Source organism: Varanus komodoensis, unplaced genomic scaffold, assembly GCF_004798865.1.
Source record: "Varanus komodoensis strain SLA01 unplaced genomic scaffold, ASM479886v1 scaffold166, whole genome shotgun sequence".
Taxonomy (NCBI): Eukaryota; Metazoa; Chordata; class Lepidosauria; order Squamata; family Varanidae; genus Varanus; species Varanus komodoensis.
In genome coordinates, this window is record NW_025335491.1 from 87,712 (window position 1) to 107,024 (window position 19,313).

The 19,313-nt window shown below is 38.6% G+C and overlaps 1 protein-coding gene across 11 annotated transcripts in view; it reads left to right on the forward strand.

Moving 5' to 3' along the window:
• The window catches only part of LOC123021481 (E3 ubiquitin-protein ligase MARCHF7-like), a 27,940-nt gene extending 14,099 nt beyond the window's left edge, over positions 1-13,841 (forward strand). For 4 of the 11 annotated variants that reach the window (XM_044426204.1, XM_044426203.1, XM_044426214.1 and 1 more), the window contains 8 exons: positions 728-902; positions 2,453-2,614; positions 4,317-5,424; positions 6,126-6,295; positions 6,979-7,088; positions 8,379-8,492; positions 9,966-10,014; positions 13,000-13,841. In XM_044426204.1, the coding sequence (XP_044282139.1) occupies positions 728-902; positions 2,453-2,614; positions 4,317-5,424; positions 6,126-6,295; positions 6,979-7,088; positions 8,379-8,492; positions 9,966-10,014; positions 13,000-13,061 (1,950 nt within the window). In that variant the 3' untranslated portion in view covers positions 13,062-13,841. The other 7 variants (XM_044426211.1, XM_044426206.1, XM_044426209.1 and 4 more) reach the window with 7 other exon arrangements.
• The last annotated feature ends 5,472 nt before the right edge of the window (positions 13,842-19,313 follow it).

Below are 19,313 nucleotides of genomic sequence, written 5' to 3' on the forward strand. Positions count from 1 at the left end.
TAAAACATTTCTATGCTGCCCCCATCGCAACAAAGCCTCGGGGCGGCTCACAACAAAACAAAAGCATATAAAAATTATACAATAAAAATATTAAAACCCGGTGCATCTTGGCTTAAAATTTAAAAAAAACCTACATAATAAATTAACAATTAAAATAAGTTTTAAATAAAAAGGTCTTAGCCTGGCGCCGAAAAACAAATAACGACGGCGCCAGGCGGACCTCTCTGGGGAGCGCATTCCATAGATGGGGCGCCACCGCAGAGAAAGCCTTCCGGGTACTCACCCTCCTAATATCATTCACAGAGGGTTCCCGGAGAAGGGCATCTGTTGCTGATCTCAAGGGGCGGGAGGGCATATATGGACGCAAGCGTTCCTTTAGATACCCAGTTGGTTTTGTAATGAGGATGGTACAGGTGTAACACTTTCTGACTAGGTTATGGTTGTAGAATTAGGAGGTCACTTGAACTTAATTTCTGATTCTGTAACGTAGCCTACTTCCATTAAGACTACGTAAGTGGATGGAAGGAACTGAGAATAAACTTTTAATGGTAGTATCTAATACCTGAAAAATTAGTTTGTTCTTAATTTCAGCTGTGTGCAAATGTTTATTTTTATCTTACCAGATGTATTCATTTAATATTTTGATTTAAGTCTTCTCTAACCTACTGTTACAGACTATGTGCTATTTTACAGAAAAACATTAACTCTTCCAATACTTTGCTTGTAGTCTACATCATCATCTTCGCCTCTTACATCTTCTTGGCTTGGTGAATCTGAAAGAACTCAGGGAGCATATTCTTCAAGGCTTCATAACCAGCAACAGGATACTGATTCTAAAAGACCCAAACTTTCTTATACATCTACCTCTAGTGTGAGAAGTAATGGCTTAAACACAGTCTCAGGTATGTAATGTGCTGAAGCTATAAACAGTGTATTATCTTCATCTTGCTTATACCAAAGCTTGGTAACCCTCATTGCATAAGCAGAGGATCACACGTATCCCCCAGATCACATTTTGTAGTTTAATTTGCACATAAGCAGTCGCACCAATTAGTCCTTCTAGGACACTGTGTTCTCCTAGACACAAAGTGTCGTGGCTAGACCATCCCAAAATTTCAGCCTTCGCTCTTTAACATTCCCCCCCCCCATAAACCAAAACATGTCCAGGGCACAAAAGTACCCCAGAATCTCCTTAGGAACAGTTGTATGGTATTGTATTATACCCTAAACAATAGGCTGCAAGCAAAGGAACCAAAGAAGATTCAATGAGTTATAATCATTAGTGTCCTTCCACTGTCAAAGGACTCTTCCATCCAAAGAATGAGGAAGAAGGTGATTTTCTTTGATTTTCCTTGCACCTTGTGCCACCTCCCACATGGTTCCAAAGGGATTTCCTAAGCCCCTAAAACAGTTTTCTGGGGAAATGGGCAAAAACCAGTTCCTTCCACAATCCTTTGACAGAAGCCTCTACTGGATCAAAAACATCCATTAGTAGATTCCCACCATTGGATACAATTCTGACAATTTATTATGAAATGACCTTTCATAGACTTGAGCTTACCCAAATACAACTGTCTGTGGACAGATGCATCATACATATACTTATCAGATGTATATGAATAATATATTTTTCCCTGAAAACCAAACTAAGGTCAGTTGCTTAGTGTTCTGTCAGACACAAGAAGGTTGAAAATATAAATCTCTGTCAAGAAGGTCAGAATTTGTAAAGATTAGCCCAGAGGCAGATGTTTTGATACCAGATGTTTTAAAAAGAAGTGTAGGTCAAGATAAGCATGTACAAAAGAATATTTTCTGTTAAGTAACCATTGCAAAAAGCTAAACATATACATTTGCCATGCATGATGACTGTGGCAGCTGGTCCCCAGTGGAGATGGGCTCACTCAACTGTTAGTGTGTACCTACAATAAAGAATTTTTTAAAATATAAAACTGCTTGCTGGTGTTGCCTGTCTCTCTCATGGTCAGAGAACAAACAAGGGACTTTTTTGTCCTCAAGACACACACACACAAATTTCCAAGAGGGATATTTTGTGACAATGTAAAGATTTTATTCCCAGTTCAGAATTTCTGGAATACAATGACTCTGACCGTCAAGTGCAGAACTGTAATAGTAAACTAGTGCAGCTAGAAATTTAAAAATGCTTAGCTGGTTGTGGAAGGATTGAGAGCAATACATTAAAATCTTGCCTTAATTATGATTCATTCTTAACGTATTCCAGGGAAATTGGATAATGCTCCTCTCCTACCTCCTCTGTGCTCAGTTCAGTCACTTCGGATCTGCTTCCCTCACTGTACATAAAGTATAACGACATTTAGAAAAGGGAAGTGTCGTCCAAACAAAAATATGAACATTCATTGAACATAGCATCATTAGGGTTTAAAGCCTGTAGCAAGGAAGCAGGAAGACATAACAGCTTTAACTTATGTTTTAGATTCCTCATGGAGGTACAATGATGTGTCCAGATCTTCATCTATGGTACTTGGATCATTAGGAACTGAACTTGTGAGAGAGAGGAGAGAGCTAGAAAGAACAGATCCATCTGTTAGTCTTGTGGATTGTAGTCACAGGAATGGTGATTTCCCATCTTCATCATGTATGTATTGGAAACCTGAGAATTTCAGGCACATTGGTTGGTTCCATTTGTAGTGTTCACAGCCAGTCATCTGGCCTTTGTTTAGTTGAAGCCATTGCTCTTGGTTCATACATGTAACTAGGTTGTGCAGTGGTTGCAAGATTCTACTTCAGTTTTATTTTCTAAAGGAACAGTTCTGCATTGTTTCTTTTTATAAGACAAATTATTTTGAAGCTGGTTTATATTTGTGGGCATTTAATGTACTGGTCATATCCCTTTTCACCAGTATCCATTGTCACTAGTTTGGACTAATAAAATAAGTTTACTCACTTGGAGAAGAAACACAGACTTGGAATCAGTTCAGACGTGCAAAAATTTTTTCCACCCAATGTTCATTGACTGGTTTTTCTGGGAAGAGGCTGTGTGGCCTAGATTATTAATGGATAGAGTAACTCAGCATTCCTCAACATGGAACGTTCCAGATGTGTAGGACTGGAACATGATTACTTCCTAGCTAACAAAGCCATTGGTCCTGTTGGATTTGAATTACTTTTCCAATGACTGTGGCACTAATAGTGGAATTACCTTCCAAAGGTTAAAGTCTAGCTAAATTGAAACCAGAACTTGGTGAACTTTTGAATTATCTGTCTGGTTAGCATTGTATTTTCCAATGAAGGAATATTAGTTTTATGTCTATACCTTACATTACACAACTATGCTATTTAACTTCACTTTTAATTAGAGTTACTTTGAATATTACTACTGATTCAGAAATGGCTTGTGCAAGCAAAAAGGCACTTGTGTGAACTAATAGTTCTGATTTCCTTCAATTTCCCTGTCCTGCTGCAGCCCCTCAGTTTTGATCTTTAGGGGCAACTTTGTGAGAGAGGAGCCAGGAAAACCCATTGTGCAAGTAGAATTCTGCTTGTCCATTTCCTGGATCCAACACGTTGGTGTTTAGACAAAAAATTACAAAAACAGTTGCAAGGGAGAAATAACAATTTTCCTTTATTTATTCATTAGGTTAACTCATAACTGATGTTCAATGAAAATTCATGATTAGTATTGGGTTATCCACCTTCCAAAGTTGAATGGCTATTAAAAAGATAATTCCAGTAAAAATGCCTTTCTGTCATATTAATATTATTGGATATGATTGGCTTTTATGGAAGCCAAGTGGACAGCTGCTTCTATAATTGTGATGTTTTGATTGTGGTGTACACCACAATAGTAATACACCACAATTTTGGTTGTGGTGTATTACTATTTATTTATTTCTAGCTTTTATGTACTGCTATTTAGTGAAAGAGCTCTCAGAACAGTTATCTACAGATAACCTTATGTTCATGGTGCCTATAATGGAGATTTATTTTCAAGCTGGTATGTTATAGTAGTTAGTGCCGGAATAACATTGGACAGGCCCAGATTTGGTCACCTGTATGCCACAAAACCCAGTGGACCTTGGGTTGGCAGCTGAGTCTCAGTACTAGCTCGTGGGGTAGGAGAAGGGGTGAACCATGCATGCTGTCATGAGCTCCTAGGAAGAGGGGCAGAATAAAAATTAAGTAAACATTACCATCCATGTTTTCAGGATAATTTGGTTTAAAAAGTTTTTTATGGGGTCTAGTTAATCCAGGTTAGTTTAGTTTAACTCATAATCATATCCTGTGCTGGATTATTATCTTAATAGTTTATGCTTTTTGGTTTCTGTGATTTATGATAGATCTTCAGGAAAGATCTGCTTCTTCATATGCACAGGGAGCAAGACCAAAAGAAAACTCATTGAGTTCTTTGAGGCTGAACACATCCATGAACCGCCAGTTGCCTTCTGAACATCAGTCATCATTACTGTCTAGAGACCATAGCTGGAATTCAAGATCTAACTATGTCTCAAGAGAATTAGAGTCTACTCAAAGGAATATACAGCCAGAGTTTTCCCATGGTGCCATGAGAAGTGGAACCAGTTCCTCAAGCATTTCTGAAAGGGTTATGCCATCCCAAAGGTCATTAAGTGAACCTCCTGCAGATACTGAAGGAAGGCGTACAACTCGGCAACTACTGTCTCGTTTAGCTTCTAGTATGTCTTCCACATTTTTTTCAAGAAGGTCTAGCCAAGACTCTTTGACACCAAGACCTCTAGGTTCTGAAGATTCAACTGTTCCTAGAGCTCAGGGTTATACCCAAGCTAGTGCTATGAACACAGCTACAAATTCTGATGATACAGAAGCTCAGACTCCTGATGTTTCTCAGGGATTTAGCTTTCTTCGAAGACGATGGGGCCTGGCAGGTGTTTCACAAAATTCTAGTAATGATTCGGAAGCTGAAAGTTACCGACATGATTCAGAAAATAGGAATGCAGGTTCTTGGTTGTCATCTTCTCTGAGGAACAGGTGTACACCTTTATTTTCCAGAAGAAGGAGAGAAGGAAGAGATGAAACTGCAAGAACCTCTACCTCTGAAACACCTGCTAGATCACTGCATCTTTTTAGGAGAAGAGAATCTGTTGGGGAGACATCTCTTGAAGCACAAAATGATTCCCCCAGGTCTGCTGCTAGGCCATCAACACCTGCAGTACCTAATGGTGCTACATCTGTTGCCTCGGGGCCAGATTCTGTGCAAGGTAGAAGAAATTCAGGAATATCAGGAATGTTTCCTGGTTCTCTTTTCCGGTTTGCAGTTCCCCCAACACTGGGAAACAACTTGTCTGACAATGTTATGATAACAGTAGATATTATTCCCTCAGGCTGGAATCAACCTGGAGGAGAAGATAGTGACAAATCTAAAATACCACCTTCAAGAGATCCTGAAAGGCTTCAAAAAATTAAAGAAAGGTAACACATAGATTTTTAATGAAGTTTTCATAAAATTGAAAGAAGATATTGATCTGTTTTGTACAATACACTAGGCTCACTATGGATTATTTAACCCACAACGAGCCATGGTGTGCATGGGCACATGAAGCTACCATTATGAAGATGCAACCCATGATAGGGTTGTGGCTTGTTGACTAAATCTGGCCACATTAAACCATGCTCATGTCACCCTTGGTTTGTAGTATAAACCACATGTACCATGCAAGTCCACATGTACCATGCAATCTTCAACTTTCCTTTGGAAAAGATACAACTTTCCTTGAGCAGTTAATTCACATAGGTTGGGTTGTGCATGCCCGTGCGTGTGGGTGTGAGAGGAAAAAAAGTCAATTCTTCTCTGTGCAGCTGTCTCCACCATTCCTAGAGTTCCACCAATTCCTAGGAGTAAGCTTTTGGAAGGGAATACAATACTGTATACGGAAGAAAGGGTGGGGCTCTTTTATGTTCATGTAAAGAAATTTGCAATCTCAGCCTATGTTTCTGGGGACAGCATAAGACTCTTCTCTATGTGGCATTCCTGCAGCATCACTGACAACTTGGATTGGGAGAACTGTTTATCCGTTGCAATATTGATTACTGTCTTAGATAATATGATTAATATTTAAATATTTGGAATGCTTATTTCAGTTCTACAGATTAATCCCCCTTTCCCATTTTAGTCTCCTTTCAGAAGACTCAGAAGAGGAAGAAGGGGACTTATGTAGAATTTGTCAGATGTCATCCACATCTGCTACTAACCTCTTAATAGAGCCATGTAAATGCACTGGAAGTCTGCAGTATGTTCACCAAGAGTGTATGAAAAAGTGGCTACAGTCCAAGATTAATTCAGGTAAGGGAGTGGTTTAGAATAGTATACAGGAAACAGATAATGGCTTAGACCCTGAGTTGTTTTTTAATGAACAGAAGGACTTCCAATCTCATAGAAGCTACTGTAAATGGAAGGTGGAGTGGATCATTTAATGAAAGCAGTGGGAGAGACTGCGTAGCAGAAGCTATCTATTGTAGAGAGAGACTCCTTACTTTTGAGAGAGAGAGAGAAAGTTTTTTGGAAACGAGAATACCTTGTAGCAATATAAGAAGGGGTACAGTAATTTTATACTGTGGGCTCTGCACCTTACCTGAAGCAGCTTGTGCCACTCATTGGAATTGCATAAAATAAGGGGAAAGGGCTCCCTTACAAATTGGAGATTACAGTGAGGTGATAGGGAAAGCCATGTACGTATGACAAATGTTGGCTCCTGGCTCAAGCACTGGGTGTAAGATCTATTGGGATCTTTGGTTATAGAACAACTGAGGTAAGGTGTGGCCATGCCTAGTCCCCTGCAGCTCGCCCTTGGAGGCTATTTGGTCACTGGTTCCTGTATTCTGTGTAGTTAGGTTTACATTTGTGTATGCAAGGGTAACCTAGCTGAACCATTGTTCCATGTTGTGCTTTCACATACCTGAGTGATGTCTACTTAGTTTTTCAGGAGTATTTTCTGTTCTATTAGTATAACTGTTCTATTTTCTTAGGTTCTTCTTTGGAAGCAGTAACCACTTGTGAGCTGTGCAAAGAGAAATTGCATCTCAATCTTGACAATTTTGATATCCATGAGCTTCATAGAGCACATGCAAATGAACAAGTTAGTATATTTTGGCTAATTTGGTAAGTGTCAGTTTAGTGCTGTGACTCAGGACAACTTTTTTCCCTAGAAGAAAACATTTGTTTAGGTCAAATTTTAATTGTATAATCACCTTGTAGAACACATTCTGTCCTTTGCTTCAGGTGTGTGTTTATAAAGGCTGGGTTATATGTGTTTCATAGTGATCAGTTGTTTGTCTTGAGGCTTGGAAAAAGATGAAATAGAAACTGATATAAATAGGAAGCCATAATGAACATTGATAAACTTACCCCACTTGCTGTCTTATTTGAGTAAGGAGTCTTGAGAGTTAAAGGGCAGGCACTATTTTTTCAGGCAGACACAAACTATATTTTGGCAGTACAATGGATTTTTGTCTCTGAAGAGGACTGTAGGATACAATCTTATGACTCTCTTGAACATGAGTCATAACTATGCTATGTTGTTATAACAGGACATATGATCTGATGCTGTGTTTCTATTTGTAAGTAAGGCAATACATAGTCAGTAGGAAAAGATTCTTTGTATTGCTGCATCCGTATCCATCACCATTGTTTCTTGATGACACCACAAATAATTCTCCCTCCCCTGCTACATTGTGCCCCTGTCATCTTAATACTGGCGCAAACTTACAAAAAATGCATAGCAAAAGGGTGGAAAGGAAGTGTGATAGTTTTGAGAGCCTTTGTGGGAAATGGTGTGGGAAAACAGGCCAATTAGCTGGTGATAGTAGTAATGTATTCACTCAGATCCTTGCTATTAGTAGTGGCTGAGCTGCAAGACTTGTACATCTTAATAGAAAAAGTAGGATACTTTCATCTTGTATATTCAGTACTATATAAATACTAAGTAGTATGAAGCTTTCAATATGAGTTTGTATACTTGTATTTTACTTTGCTTCTGCTTTTTCATACTTGCTGCTTAGTTAGTGTAAACCATCCATGTTTAAATCATTGGAGCTTAAGGTCTGAATGTTTATCTAGGGCACCTTTCTTTAGCAAAAAGGAGCCCATAAGATTTGCTGCTAGTTATAAAGATCTTAAGCTTCATCTTTTCAAGATGGCTACTTAAGCATAGAGGTAGCCAATTTATTGAGAGATAAACTTGGGAGTCAGATCTATCTAGTCAGAGCAGTTATTTAAAGTGCAACCATGTTAAGATCTGAGTCTTCAATAGAAATTACTGAAAGAAGAGCATACCTGCATATATGTACTGGGACAAAATAATCAGTAAAATGTAGTACCAGTTGTGCATTTCAGACATGTTTGACTTGATAATGCCCTCTCTTCCTAGGCAGACTATGAATTTATCAGTTCTGGGCTTTACCTTGTAGTGTTGTTACACTTGTGTGAACAGCGCTTTTCAGACATGCTGGGAACTACAAGTGAGGCCAACACACGAGTTCGGGTAAGTGGTGTGAGCTGCTTCTGTGGGAGAGGCTGATTATGACGCCTGTTAAAGCATGCTTTTCATATTTCCTCAAAATTTACATTAGCCAGGATCAGATGGCCATGTTTCCAACTGTGGCTTTCTGCCCATTCCTGCTTCAGTCCCTCTTGTCTTACAAACACTGCTTGTAAAGGACAGACTACCCTCTGGAGCCACTGGTAGTTCAGGGAATGCAACTAGTGTGAGAAACCAATGTGACACGGTCGAACAGAGAAATTCTTCTGCTTGCATGTAGGGCCCTCTGGTTCATTTGATCGATTGGTAACTTCCCAGAGTACTGTGTAACACCTAATTAATTTTAAAGCATACTGGGACAGACAACACAAAACAGGCATTGGGTGCTCCCTGAGTGTAACTTGATCTCTCAAGATTATGTTGAGAGCTACAGTACTGACAAACTAAACCAGAGGATAAATTCCATACATTTTCATTTTCTGAAAAAACTATCTTAAGCTAGTGGGCATTGTTGTAGCCTATTGTTGTCTGTTTTTCTGAACTAGATATTCACAAACAGCCTCTGATTGCAGGAAAATTGCTCCAACTCTTTATTTTTGTTGCCTCTTCTGAACATTTTCTATATCTTCATACTTTCTTTGAACAAATCTGAACATGACACATTTCCTTACCCTGACCATTAAGAATTCCTAGAATAGTACCTGTTTGGGAAAGGATTTTCTTTTAGTTATTTGATTCTTCTAGATATTTATATACTATAATAAAGTTCTCAGTCTGGCTAGTTCCATCAGGAATGACAAAATAGATACAGGTTAATTAAAGCTACCTTTTCACTTCTCCATGACCCTTTACTTAATTAAAGGCATTTCCTCTTCCTAATACTAGATTTCATTTTGTTAGATCAACTAAGCAGATTTTTCTTGAAATCTTGCAAGTTCAAAGGGTGTCCTTCATATTCAAGCAACCCAAATTCAAAAAATTTGAATAGTTCTAGTTCAGGGTTTGAAAATATGCATAAGTATTTCAGTGAACTGTACATGCTCATCTTTCTTATATGATAACCTGTCTGAAATTTCCAAATGGACCTTTATTCCGTGTATTTAGAGTTCATACAGTACCGTTCTCCTGCATGCAAGTAATACCTAGCTGTACACTCAGCTGTACACTCCCAGGCACTTTAATAGAGAAGTGAAACCTGCTGGATCACAGTTGGACAGCAGCCATTCCATGATGGCAACAGGCTTTTTTCTAACTTATGCACTTACTAAGAGATGCTGACTATAGTTCTGATCCCTTCAGCTCACATATTTTTTCTATATATGGAGACAGTTCCTGGAGACAATTGGACTGCTCACATGTAGATGAAAAATGAGGAATGTCTTAAATTTCTGAAGGGCAACAATGGCATTTATAGAGGTTTAAAATCCTTGGTGATCTACAACATTTAAAACTGCCTTCTTTCTGTATTGCTTCTAGTTTATTAATCTTGCAAGAACTCTTCAGGCACACATGGATGATATTGAAAGTAGGTGGCTTTCCCTTGCTTAGTTTTACTTCAAAGTTAAAAGAACCAAGGAATAAACTCATCTGTTTTGAAATGTATAGCACTAAGTATTCAAGTGTTTGAGACTACCTGTAATGTTCATGTATTTGTGACTGGAACACCAAATAAAAATGAAAGAATGAGGTTTATGTCAAATTTTAGCATCTTGTAAAGGTGAAAGGAGGACTTCAGAAATACCTTTCAAACAAAATACCTCAGGCAAAGTGCTTTGAAGCATTCAGGCTACACTTTGCATTCTCTTGCTACATGTTAGAGGAATTTAAAGGGCAAAAGAATAGGTGACATAATCCAGTTAGAGTATGAAAAACTCTATATTAAGCACATACTTAGTTGAAATCACTGGATTGTAAAGTGTTTAATTTGGGCTAGATTTTGGCCCATAAACCATATCAGTGTAGCCAAGACAAGCAGGTGAATGTCTTTGTTTACTAGATTTTGCAAATGGCTTTCAAGTGGAAATAAGAAATGTAATTAGTTGACTGCCTAGGAGGAGCATACTTGTTTTTCTGGAAGTATATGCTTTCAACAAAAGAAGTATCCTTTTGAGATTGTTCCATTTAAAGATATCCCACTGCTGTATAATATATGTTTGCTATTAGCTATTAAGCTTTCCCCCATATATTTTTTGGATCCTGGCTGTATTAGTCTGTAAGGACAAGCTGTATTTTATGCTTCTAGGATGATACATTACACAAATCAGTCTCAGGCACTTATCTCTTGGGATCCTTGAGCGTGTATCTACAGTTGCTTGGCACTACTGGCTATTGTGCTTTTTGTTAGAGGAATGGTAAGTGGGAAATTAGGAACAGGGAGCATATATAGTTATGTTACATCTTGTTCCCAGAGACCTGACTGCAAGTATATATGCCCACCCCACTTTTTTTGTTCCCAATGAATAGGCATCCCAACATTCCTTGATACCAGCTGATATTGATCTTGGCCAAGCTGGACACAGCAGGAGCAAGGAATTTGTGAGCTGGCCCATAAAGCAGAACTTTCCCAATAATTGTGGGGAAGGACTTACATTTGTAGGGGGTATGACCAGGATCCAGGTACCATTCCATCCCCCATGGAACAATAATATATCCTGTCTAAATCTGTCTTCAGTAGTTGCCAGTCTTCTTTCTGCTTTTCTGTTGTTTATTCTTCTTGGCCTCTGTTCCAACAGATGACTACTGTAATAACTCAAACCCTGTTTATTAAACACATTTGATTGATAAAATTTCTTCCACTTAGGAATTTTGCCTTCCAGTTCAAGGAGCTTTGGGAATATCTAGACTGTTGATACACATTGGGAGAATATGGATGGTACTTTTAAAAGTTTTTATGTCCCATGTCATTTAATATGGGAGATTCCATAATAATCATAATTATGTATTTAATGGCTTTTCTTAGAAACTGTCCCTATGCTAGTGCTAAAGAAGCCTTTTGATGTTGTTAGTAATATTTCTATAGTGCCATCCATAAACATGCAGTTGAACATAAAACCAAAGTAAAATCACACATGATGCAGAATTTCTTTTATTGCACAGATAACAGTTTGGCCTTTTGCCATTTCTGAGCTGTAAAGTACAAAGTAGAATTCAGGAACAGTCACTGGTCACCTCTGCACTATACAGTCAAAAAATGAAAGCATATAACCCTGTCCATGTGACTAAAAAACTTCTGTTGCTTTTCACTCTATATCCATGTGCATATTAAAAGCTGATTTTATTTTAACATAAGTACATATAGTATATGTGTGTGTCTTTCCATTTTTAATTCTAGTGATAACGGGGGTGGGATATTTAAATCAAATAGATTTAAATCATGGTTTTTTACATAAAGACTCATTCTTGGTGGTAAAATCTTAATATTTACAATCAGATGAAAGTTTCATTTTTAGAATAACAAATTTTCAGATTAGTTTTACCATTATATAAATACTGATTTGGTTATACTATTAGAACCACACCATAGATAGATAATTATGAAAGCATTGCAAGGTGTTTTCATTTTGCATGCATGCCTGCCTTACTCATAGGTATGAATATCCCATATTCATTAAAATATTCCCAAACTAGGAATATCTCTTAAGGCCTGCTGCCATTATAGGTTTTCCTTTCCAGGGAAAGAATAATAAGATAAACCTTAGGCTAGACACAAAAAGATTCAAAGACTTGCACAGTATTCTGCTCAAAAGGTTTCACTTACATTTTTACAGCTTGCCCATCCTTCCTCACACTTAGCTTCTTGTGCAGATCTATTCCATTCCCAACAATCTTCTTCTATTCATTGATTTGTTTGAAAATTAGCACTTAAGACGTGAAGGGTTGATACTGTGTACATAAATTTGCAAAGGAACAATGGGATTAAGGTCTTTTTCTCAACTCTGTATGTTTATTTTATAACATTTTTGCTGTGAAGAAGACACGTGTGATCTCTGCCGATGCAAACTCACAGTTTTGAGAACTGTAAAACCAAGCATCTGTGATTATATCTTCTAGATAGAAAAGTTGCCCAATAATCTTACAAAAACTTCTGGAAGTGCATGACATTGTGAATGGATTAATGGAATTCATTTACCAAAAAATTTAAACATTGCATGAATATGCAGCCTCATGCTTCATAATTAAAAAAATTAATCCTTATTTCATGATGAATAACTTTTGGACTTAATGTATCTTATCTTAAAGATAGAAAACCATCTTTAGCATATTATTTAAACAATCCAATTTAAATGTTAAAAATCTGTTTGAGATTTTTTTTTAATCATTGGTTTTTATCCACCCTGAAAAATAAGATTGATATGTGTGGTGAAACAAGACTGTGGCTTTCAGTTTAGTAACAATCCCAATTCGAAAATTACATACCCCATATTAAATAATGCATATGCCATACGCAAGTGATAAATTTCCCATACCATAGGTTTTTAGAAAGAATTTTGATTATGTCCTATACTTCCAGCAGCTTCAGATGATGATGATTCTGAAGATGGAGATCTCAGCAGAACACTTGATGCTGCATAAATGCGAACAGAGGGACTGGATGCTCAGCTGACACAAGTACCATCATTATTATTTTTATTTAGTAAAATACAGTGATTACTATTAGATTGCTCAGTTCAGAACCTGCTGTTGCATGCTGGTATCCAGAGACCTGAACCTTCAATCTGCAAGAGTGTGTTGTTTCTCCTTTGAGATTATGACATGTATGCCTTCTAAATACCAGATTTTTATGTGTAAGGAAGATTTCCTTTTGTATAAACTTCTTACAGTAATCAGTTAAAAGTTCTGGGAAACATTTCTCAAGTTTTGATCTTCTACTGGCACTATGTGGTAATATTAAGTGTATTTGCAAGTTCAAGTCATGGGGATTGTTCTGTGTTAGCTTTCCATTTAAAAACACCTCTGGGAAGACTCATCACTTTGCTTCCAGTGTTAACAACCTAGATTGAATGAGGGTATGAATGGGTTCTGTCAAAATTAGTGTTAAGTTTCTAAGTTTTTTTCTTGAGGAATGTTTAACTCAAAGCAATAAACTTGCAAGGGGCTACTAATAAGTGTTAATGACGGCTTTTATAAATTGCGGATTATATTTGATAATATTATGTAGAATTTCCAATATGGATTTACAGCTGTAAACACTGGCATTTCAGCATTCCTGGAAGGAATAAAACTTATGGTTTAGAATCTTAACCAAGTTATTTATCTTAATGAACCTTTTTTAGAACCCACATTCATTGCTGAAGCACTGGTTATCAATGTGTTTTCTAGTGTTGTCACTTGTTAAATAAAAATTACAATGCATTTCATTTGTCTGCTTCTTTAAAAATCTACTGAATCCTAAACATGGTAGAATACAGCATGTTTAAACTTATAAAATTCTGCTGCAGTGGTCCTTGTCTTTTTGGGACTTTTTCTCAGTTGAGTAATTTGGTGCTAATTAGAAATCTCTTGGGGTGGAGCAGTAATAGAGGGTGGTCATTTCAGTGCTGATGCTCATCTTAAAGCACAGAAGATCCTTGAATACCATTCCTTACTGGCAGCATTTTACCTTTTGGGTTATATGGCACATGGTATTCTTACTCCTGAGTTGTAGTCATATAAGGCACAACTATGCTGCCCTAAAATTCCTTACGACTGAATACTTTAAATGAATTTAAACACTCCCACAGAGCAGCTTGGGATCCTGAAGCAGCAGTGCAGTTTCAGGTAACTGTTGGTGTGCCATTCCAGCTAAAGTAAATTATGGAATCCCTCATCAAAAGTCATTCTTTTTTATTATTTATTTTTTACAGTGCAAGACAAAAACAAACTGCACCATAGGAAAAAAGTAAAGAGGGGAAAGGGAAGAACATATTTGAATAGTATTTAAAAATTATTACATATATTCCCTTTATATTAGTATATAGCAGAATATATTATAATAATTAAAATAATAATACTTATATTCTGACAAAGGCCCTCCAAATATCTAGATTACACCTAGAATAGAAAATTTCATGAAATCTTCCACCCATAAATGACAGGGAGTCATTTATCCTTCCAGTGTTGTTGCAATATTAGTCTTTTAGTTGTCAAAAAGCCACCAAAAGCCAATTTATGTTAACCTTGAGTTAGAGTCCTTCTTCCCACTACAGTGTTGGATAAACATTTGGGGTAGCTTTTCACGGAGGGAAGAAGAGAGGCTGGTATTGTTTTCATAAGACTACACTCCAGTTTGCTAGATTGTTTGACCTTAGTGCATCCATAAAGATGTGAAAGCATAGAGGTTGAGAGAGAACTCTGTCAGAGATCTCATGGGAAAGGAGCAGTTGTCTCCTAGCACTACCTTTTAAACCTTTTCTGCAGGAGAATAGGAACTGAGTTTCACTGGAAACACCCACTATCTCCAATCCATGCTAGTATTTCATAAACATAAGTTGTCCTAGTAACTATCCACTGAGCCTGGAGTAAATCTCTACAGCATCATAAAAAGCTGCAGGGAGCAGAGGAAAAGCTGTGCTGTGCAAATAGAAGCCACAAACAATTCAGATTTTTTAAAAAGCAAATTATTAAAACTTAGCACAGGACTTTGTTGTTGTTAGTCGTGAAGTCGTGTCCAACTGACCCATCGCGACCCCATGGACAACATTCCTCCAGGCCTTCCTGTCCACCATCCCCTGGAGTCCACTTAAGCTCACACCAACTGCTTCAGTGACTCCATCCAGCCACCTCATCCTCTGCCATCCCCTTCTTCTTTTGCCATCTATTGTTCCCAGCATTAGGCTCTTCTCCACTCCTTCTCATTAGGTGGCTAAAGTATTTGAGTTTCATCTTCAGTATCTGGCCTTCTAAAGAGCAGTCAGGGTTGATCTCCTCTAGGACTGACTGGTTTGATCGCCTTGCGGTCCAAGGGACTCGCAGGAGCCTTGTCCAGCACCACAATTCAACGGCCTCAATTATTTGGCGCTCAGCCTTCCTTATGGTCCAGCTTTCACAGCCATATATTGCAATTGGGAAAACCATGGCCTTGACTATACGCACTTTTGTTGGCAGGGTGATGTCTCTGCTTTTAGTATGCTGTTTAGATTTGCCATAGCTTTCCTCCCCAGGAGCAAGCATCTTTTAATTTCTTGGCTACAGTCCCCGTCTGCGGTGATCTTGAAGCCCTGGAAAATAAAATCTGTCACTACCTCCATTTCTTCTCCATCTATTTGCCAGGAAGTGGCAAATAGACCAGATGCCATGATCTTAGTTTTCTTAACGTTGAGTTTCAAGCCAACTTTTGCACTCTCTTCCTTCACCCACATCAAGAGGCTCTCTAGTTCCTCTTCACTTTCTGCCATTAGAGTGGTATCATCTGCATATCTGAGGTTGTTGATATTTCTCCCAGCAATCTTAATTCCAACTGGTGATTCCATCTAGTCCCACCTTTCTCATGATGTGCTCTGGATATAAGTTAAATAAGCAGGGCGACAGTATACAGCCTTGCGGAACTCCTTTCTCAATTTTAAACCAATCAGTGGTTCCGTGTCCAGTTCTCACTGTTGCTTCTTGACCCGCGTATAGGTTTTTCAAGACAAAAATAAGATGGTCTGGTACTCCCATCTCTTTAAGAACTTGCCACAATTTGTTGTGATCCACACAATCATAGGCTTTAGCATAGTCAATGAAGCAGAAGTAGATGTTTTTCTGGAACTCCCTAGCTTTCTCCATGATCCAGCGTATGTTGGCAATTTGACCTCTAGTTCCTCTCCCTCTTCGAAATCCTGCCTGTACTTCTGGTTGTTCTTGGTCCACATACTGCTGGAGCCTAGCTTGTAGGATTTTGAGCATCACTTTGCTAGCATGTGAAATGAGTGCAATGGTGCGGTAGTTTGAACGTTCTTTGGCATTGCCCTTCTTCGGGATCGGAATGTAAACTGACCTTTTCCAATCCTGTGGCCACTGTTGAGTTTTCCAAATTTGCTGGCATATTGAGTGTAGCACTTTTACTGCATCGTCTTTTAAGATTTTGAATAGGTCAGCTGGAATACTGTCACCTCCACTAGCTTTGTTGTTGCTCAGACTTTCTAAGGCCCATTTGACTTCACATTCCAGGATGTCTGGCTTGAGGTCAGTGACCACCCCATCGTGGTTATCAGGGATGTTAAGCTCTTTCTTGTATAGTTCTTCTGTGTAATCTTGCCACCTCTTCTTAATCTCTTCTGCCTCTGTTATGGCCCTGCCATTTTGGTCCTTTATCATGCCCATCTTTGCATGAAACGTTCCCTTCGTATCTCCAATTTTCTTGAAGAGATCTCTGGTCCTCCCTGTTCTATTGTTTTCTTGTATTTCTTTGCACTGTTCATTTAAGAAGGCATTCTTACCTCTTCTAGCTATTCTCTGGAATTCTGCATTCAAGTGGGTGTATCTTTCTCTTTCTCCCTTGCCTTTCTCTTCCCTTCTTTCCTCAGCTATTTGTAAAGCTTCCTCGGACAGCCATTTTGCTTTCTTATATTTCTTTTTCTTTGGGAAGGTTTTAGTTGCTACCTCTTGTACAATGTTGTGAACCTCCATCCATAGTTCTTCAGGCACTCTGTCTATCAGATCTAATTCCTTAAATCTATTTGTCACCTCTACTGTATGTTCATCAGGGATATGATTTAGGTCATACCTGAGTGGCCTAGTGCTTTTCCCTACTTTCTTCAATTTAAGCCTAAATTTTGCAACGAGCAGCTCATGATCTGAGCCACAGTCAGCTCCTGGTCTAGTTTTTACTGACTGTACAGAGCTTCTCCATCTTTGGCTGCAGAGCACATAGTCAGTCTGATTTCTGTGTTGACCGCCTGGTGATGTTCATGTGTAGAGTCGTCTCTTGGGTTGTTGGAAAAGAGTGTTTGCTATGACCATTGTATTCTCTTGACAAAATTCTACCAGCCTGTGCCCTGCTTCATTTTGTACTCCAAGGCCAAACTTGCCTGTTATTCCAGTTATCTTTTGGCTTCCTACTTTAGCATTCCAATCCCCCATGATGATACGGACATCATTTTTGGTGTTAATTCTAGAAGGTGTTGTAGGCCTTCATAGAACCGGTCAACTTCAGCCTCTTCAGCACCAGTGGTTGGGGCATAGACTTGGACTATTGTGATGTCGAATGGTTTGCCTTGGATTCGAACTGAGATGATGCTGTCATTTTGGATATTATATCCCAGTACTGCCTTTCCTACTCTTTTATTGACTATGAAGGCTACTCCATTTCTTCTGAGGGATTCTTGCCCACAGTAGTATACCTGATGGTCATCTGAATTAAATTCACCCAATACTGTCCATTTTAGTTCACTGATTCCTAAGATGTCAATGTTCAGTCTTGTCATCTCCTGTTTGACCACATCCAGCTTGCTTTGATTCATGAACCTTACATTTTAGGTGCCTATGGAGTATAGATCTTTGCAGCATCGGACTCTCCTTTCACCACCAGATACATTGGCAATTGAGTGTCCTTTCGGCTTTGACCCAGTCGCTTCATTCTTGCTGGTGCTACTAGTACTAGCCCTCCGCTCTTCCCCAGTAGCATATTGGACACCTTTCGACTTGAGGGGCTCATCTTCTGGTGTCATATCTTTTTGCCTTTTGGTACTGTCCATGGGGTTTTCATGGCAAAGATACTGGAGTGGGTTGCCATTTCCTTCTCCAGTGGATCACGTTTTGTCAGAGCTCTCTGCTGTGACTTGTCTGTCTTGGGTGGCCCTGCACGGCATAGCTCATAGCTTCATTGAGCCACGCAAGCCCCTTCGCCACGACAAGGCAGTGATCCATGAAGGAGCACAGGACTTAATTTTGTGTAATTTTTTTACAGTGAATTTCAACTTGAAATATTGAGACTTGGAAAATAACAGTTTAACAAATACCAGTTTTTCTGGTGCAGTCAAACAATACGTTATTACAGTGTAATTCTGCACAGGAGCAAACAGAATTGCTGAGAGCCAGCCAACCCATGAAACAGGGTGAGGTATCTGCATGAGGTGGCAAAACTGGAGGAATGGCAAATTGTGCCACTTCTCTTGCCAGGCCCTCAGCCAAGGAAGTCCACTGGTGCATTAAAAGCAAGTGCTCTGAAGAGCCCTACCAGCAACTCTCCCACTGTGCTATTTTCTGCAGTTGTAGCCCTCTTATTGTGAGCCTCTGAACTGAAACCTCATGAAATGTTTGGCCATTTCACAAGGCTCTGTGAAGATCTAGTGAGAACTTCAGTGAAGTAGTGAAGTTAGTGGGATGCACAGTGGTGGGAAGAAGGGAAAGCAACAGGAAACAGAGGTTGCGGTGGTACAAATTCTGCTCTCTTCGGGTACAAGACAGCTTATAATGGGCCTACAGTTAGAGGCTGCAATTTAATATGTAATAAATAGCCCATTAACCAGTTATTTCACCTGCTCATCCATTTTAGGAATTACCATTGCAATATGAAGGAAACATATTCCTCTAACACTTTGCCACAGTATTTTATTGTAAACAGTGAATTGCTTTATGTACACAATTCTAAGAAGACTCCTTTCCTGTTATGTTTTACAAAACATCGTGCTCTGCTTTCTGTATAATCTCAACATAAACAATGCTTACATATTAGACAAACATTTTATTTAATAATGGAATATAAAAATATGTTAAGTGAATTTGTATGAAGATGGTTCTTGGCTTTCTTCCATATCCATGTTAATACAAAACTAGTTGGCCTTCATTTATACAAAATATGTCCGCCTTCAGTAGGAAGGTACAACACATAGGTTTTAGTGTTTTGCACGGCCGTCATTGAAATTA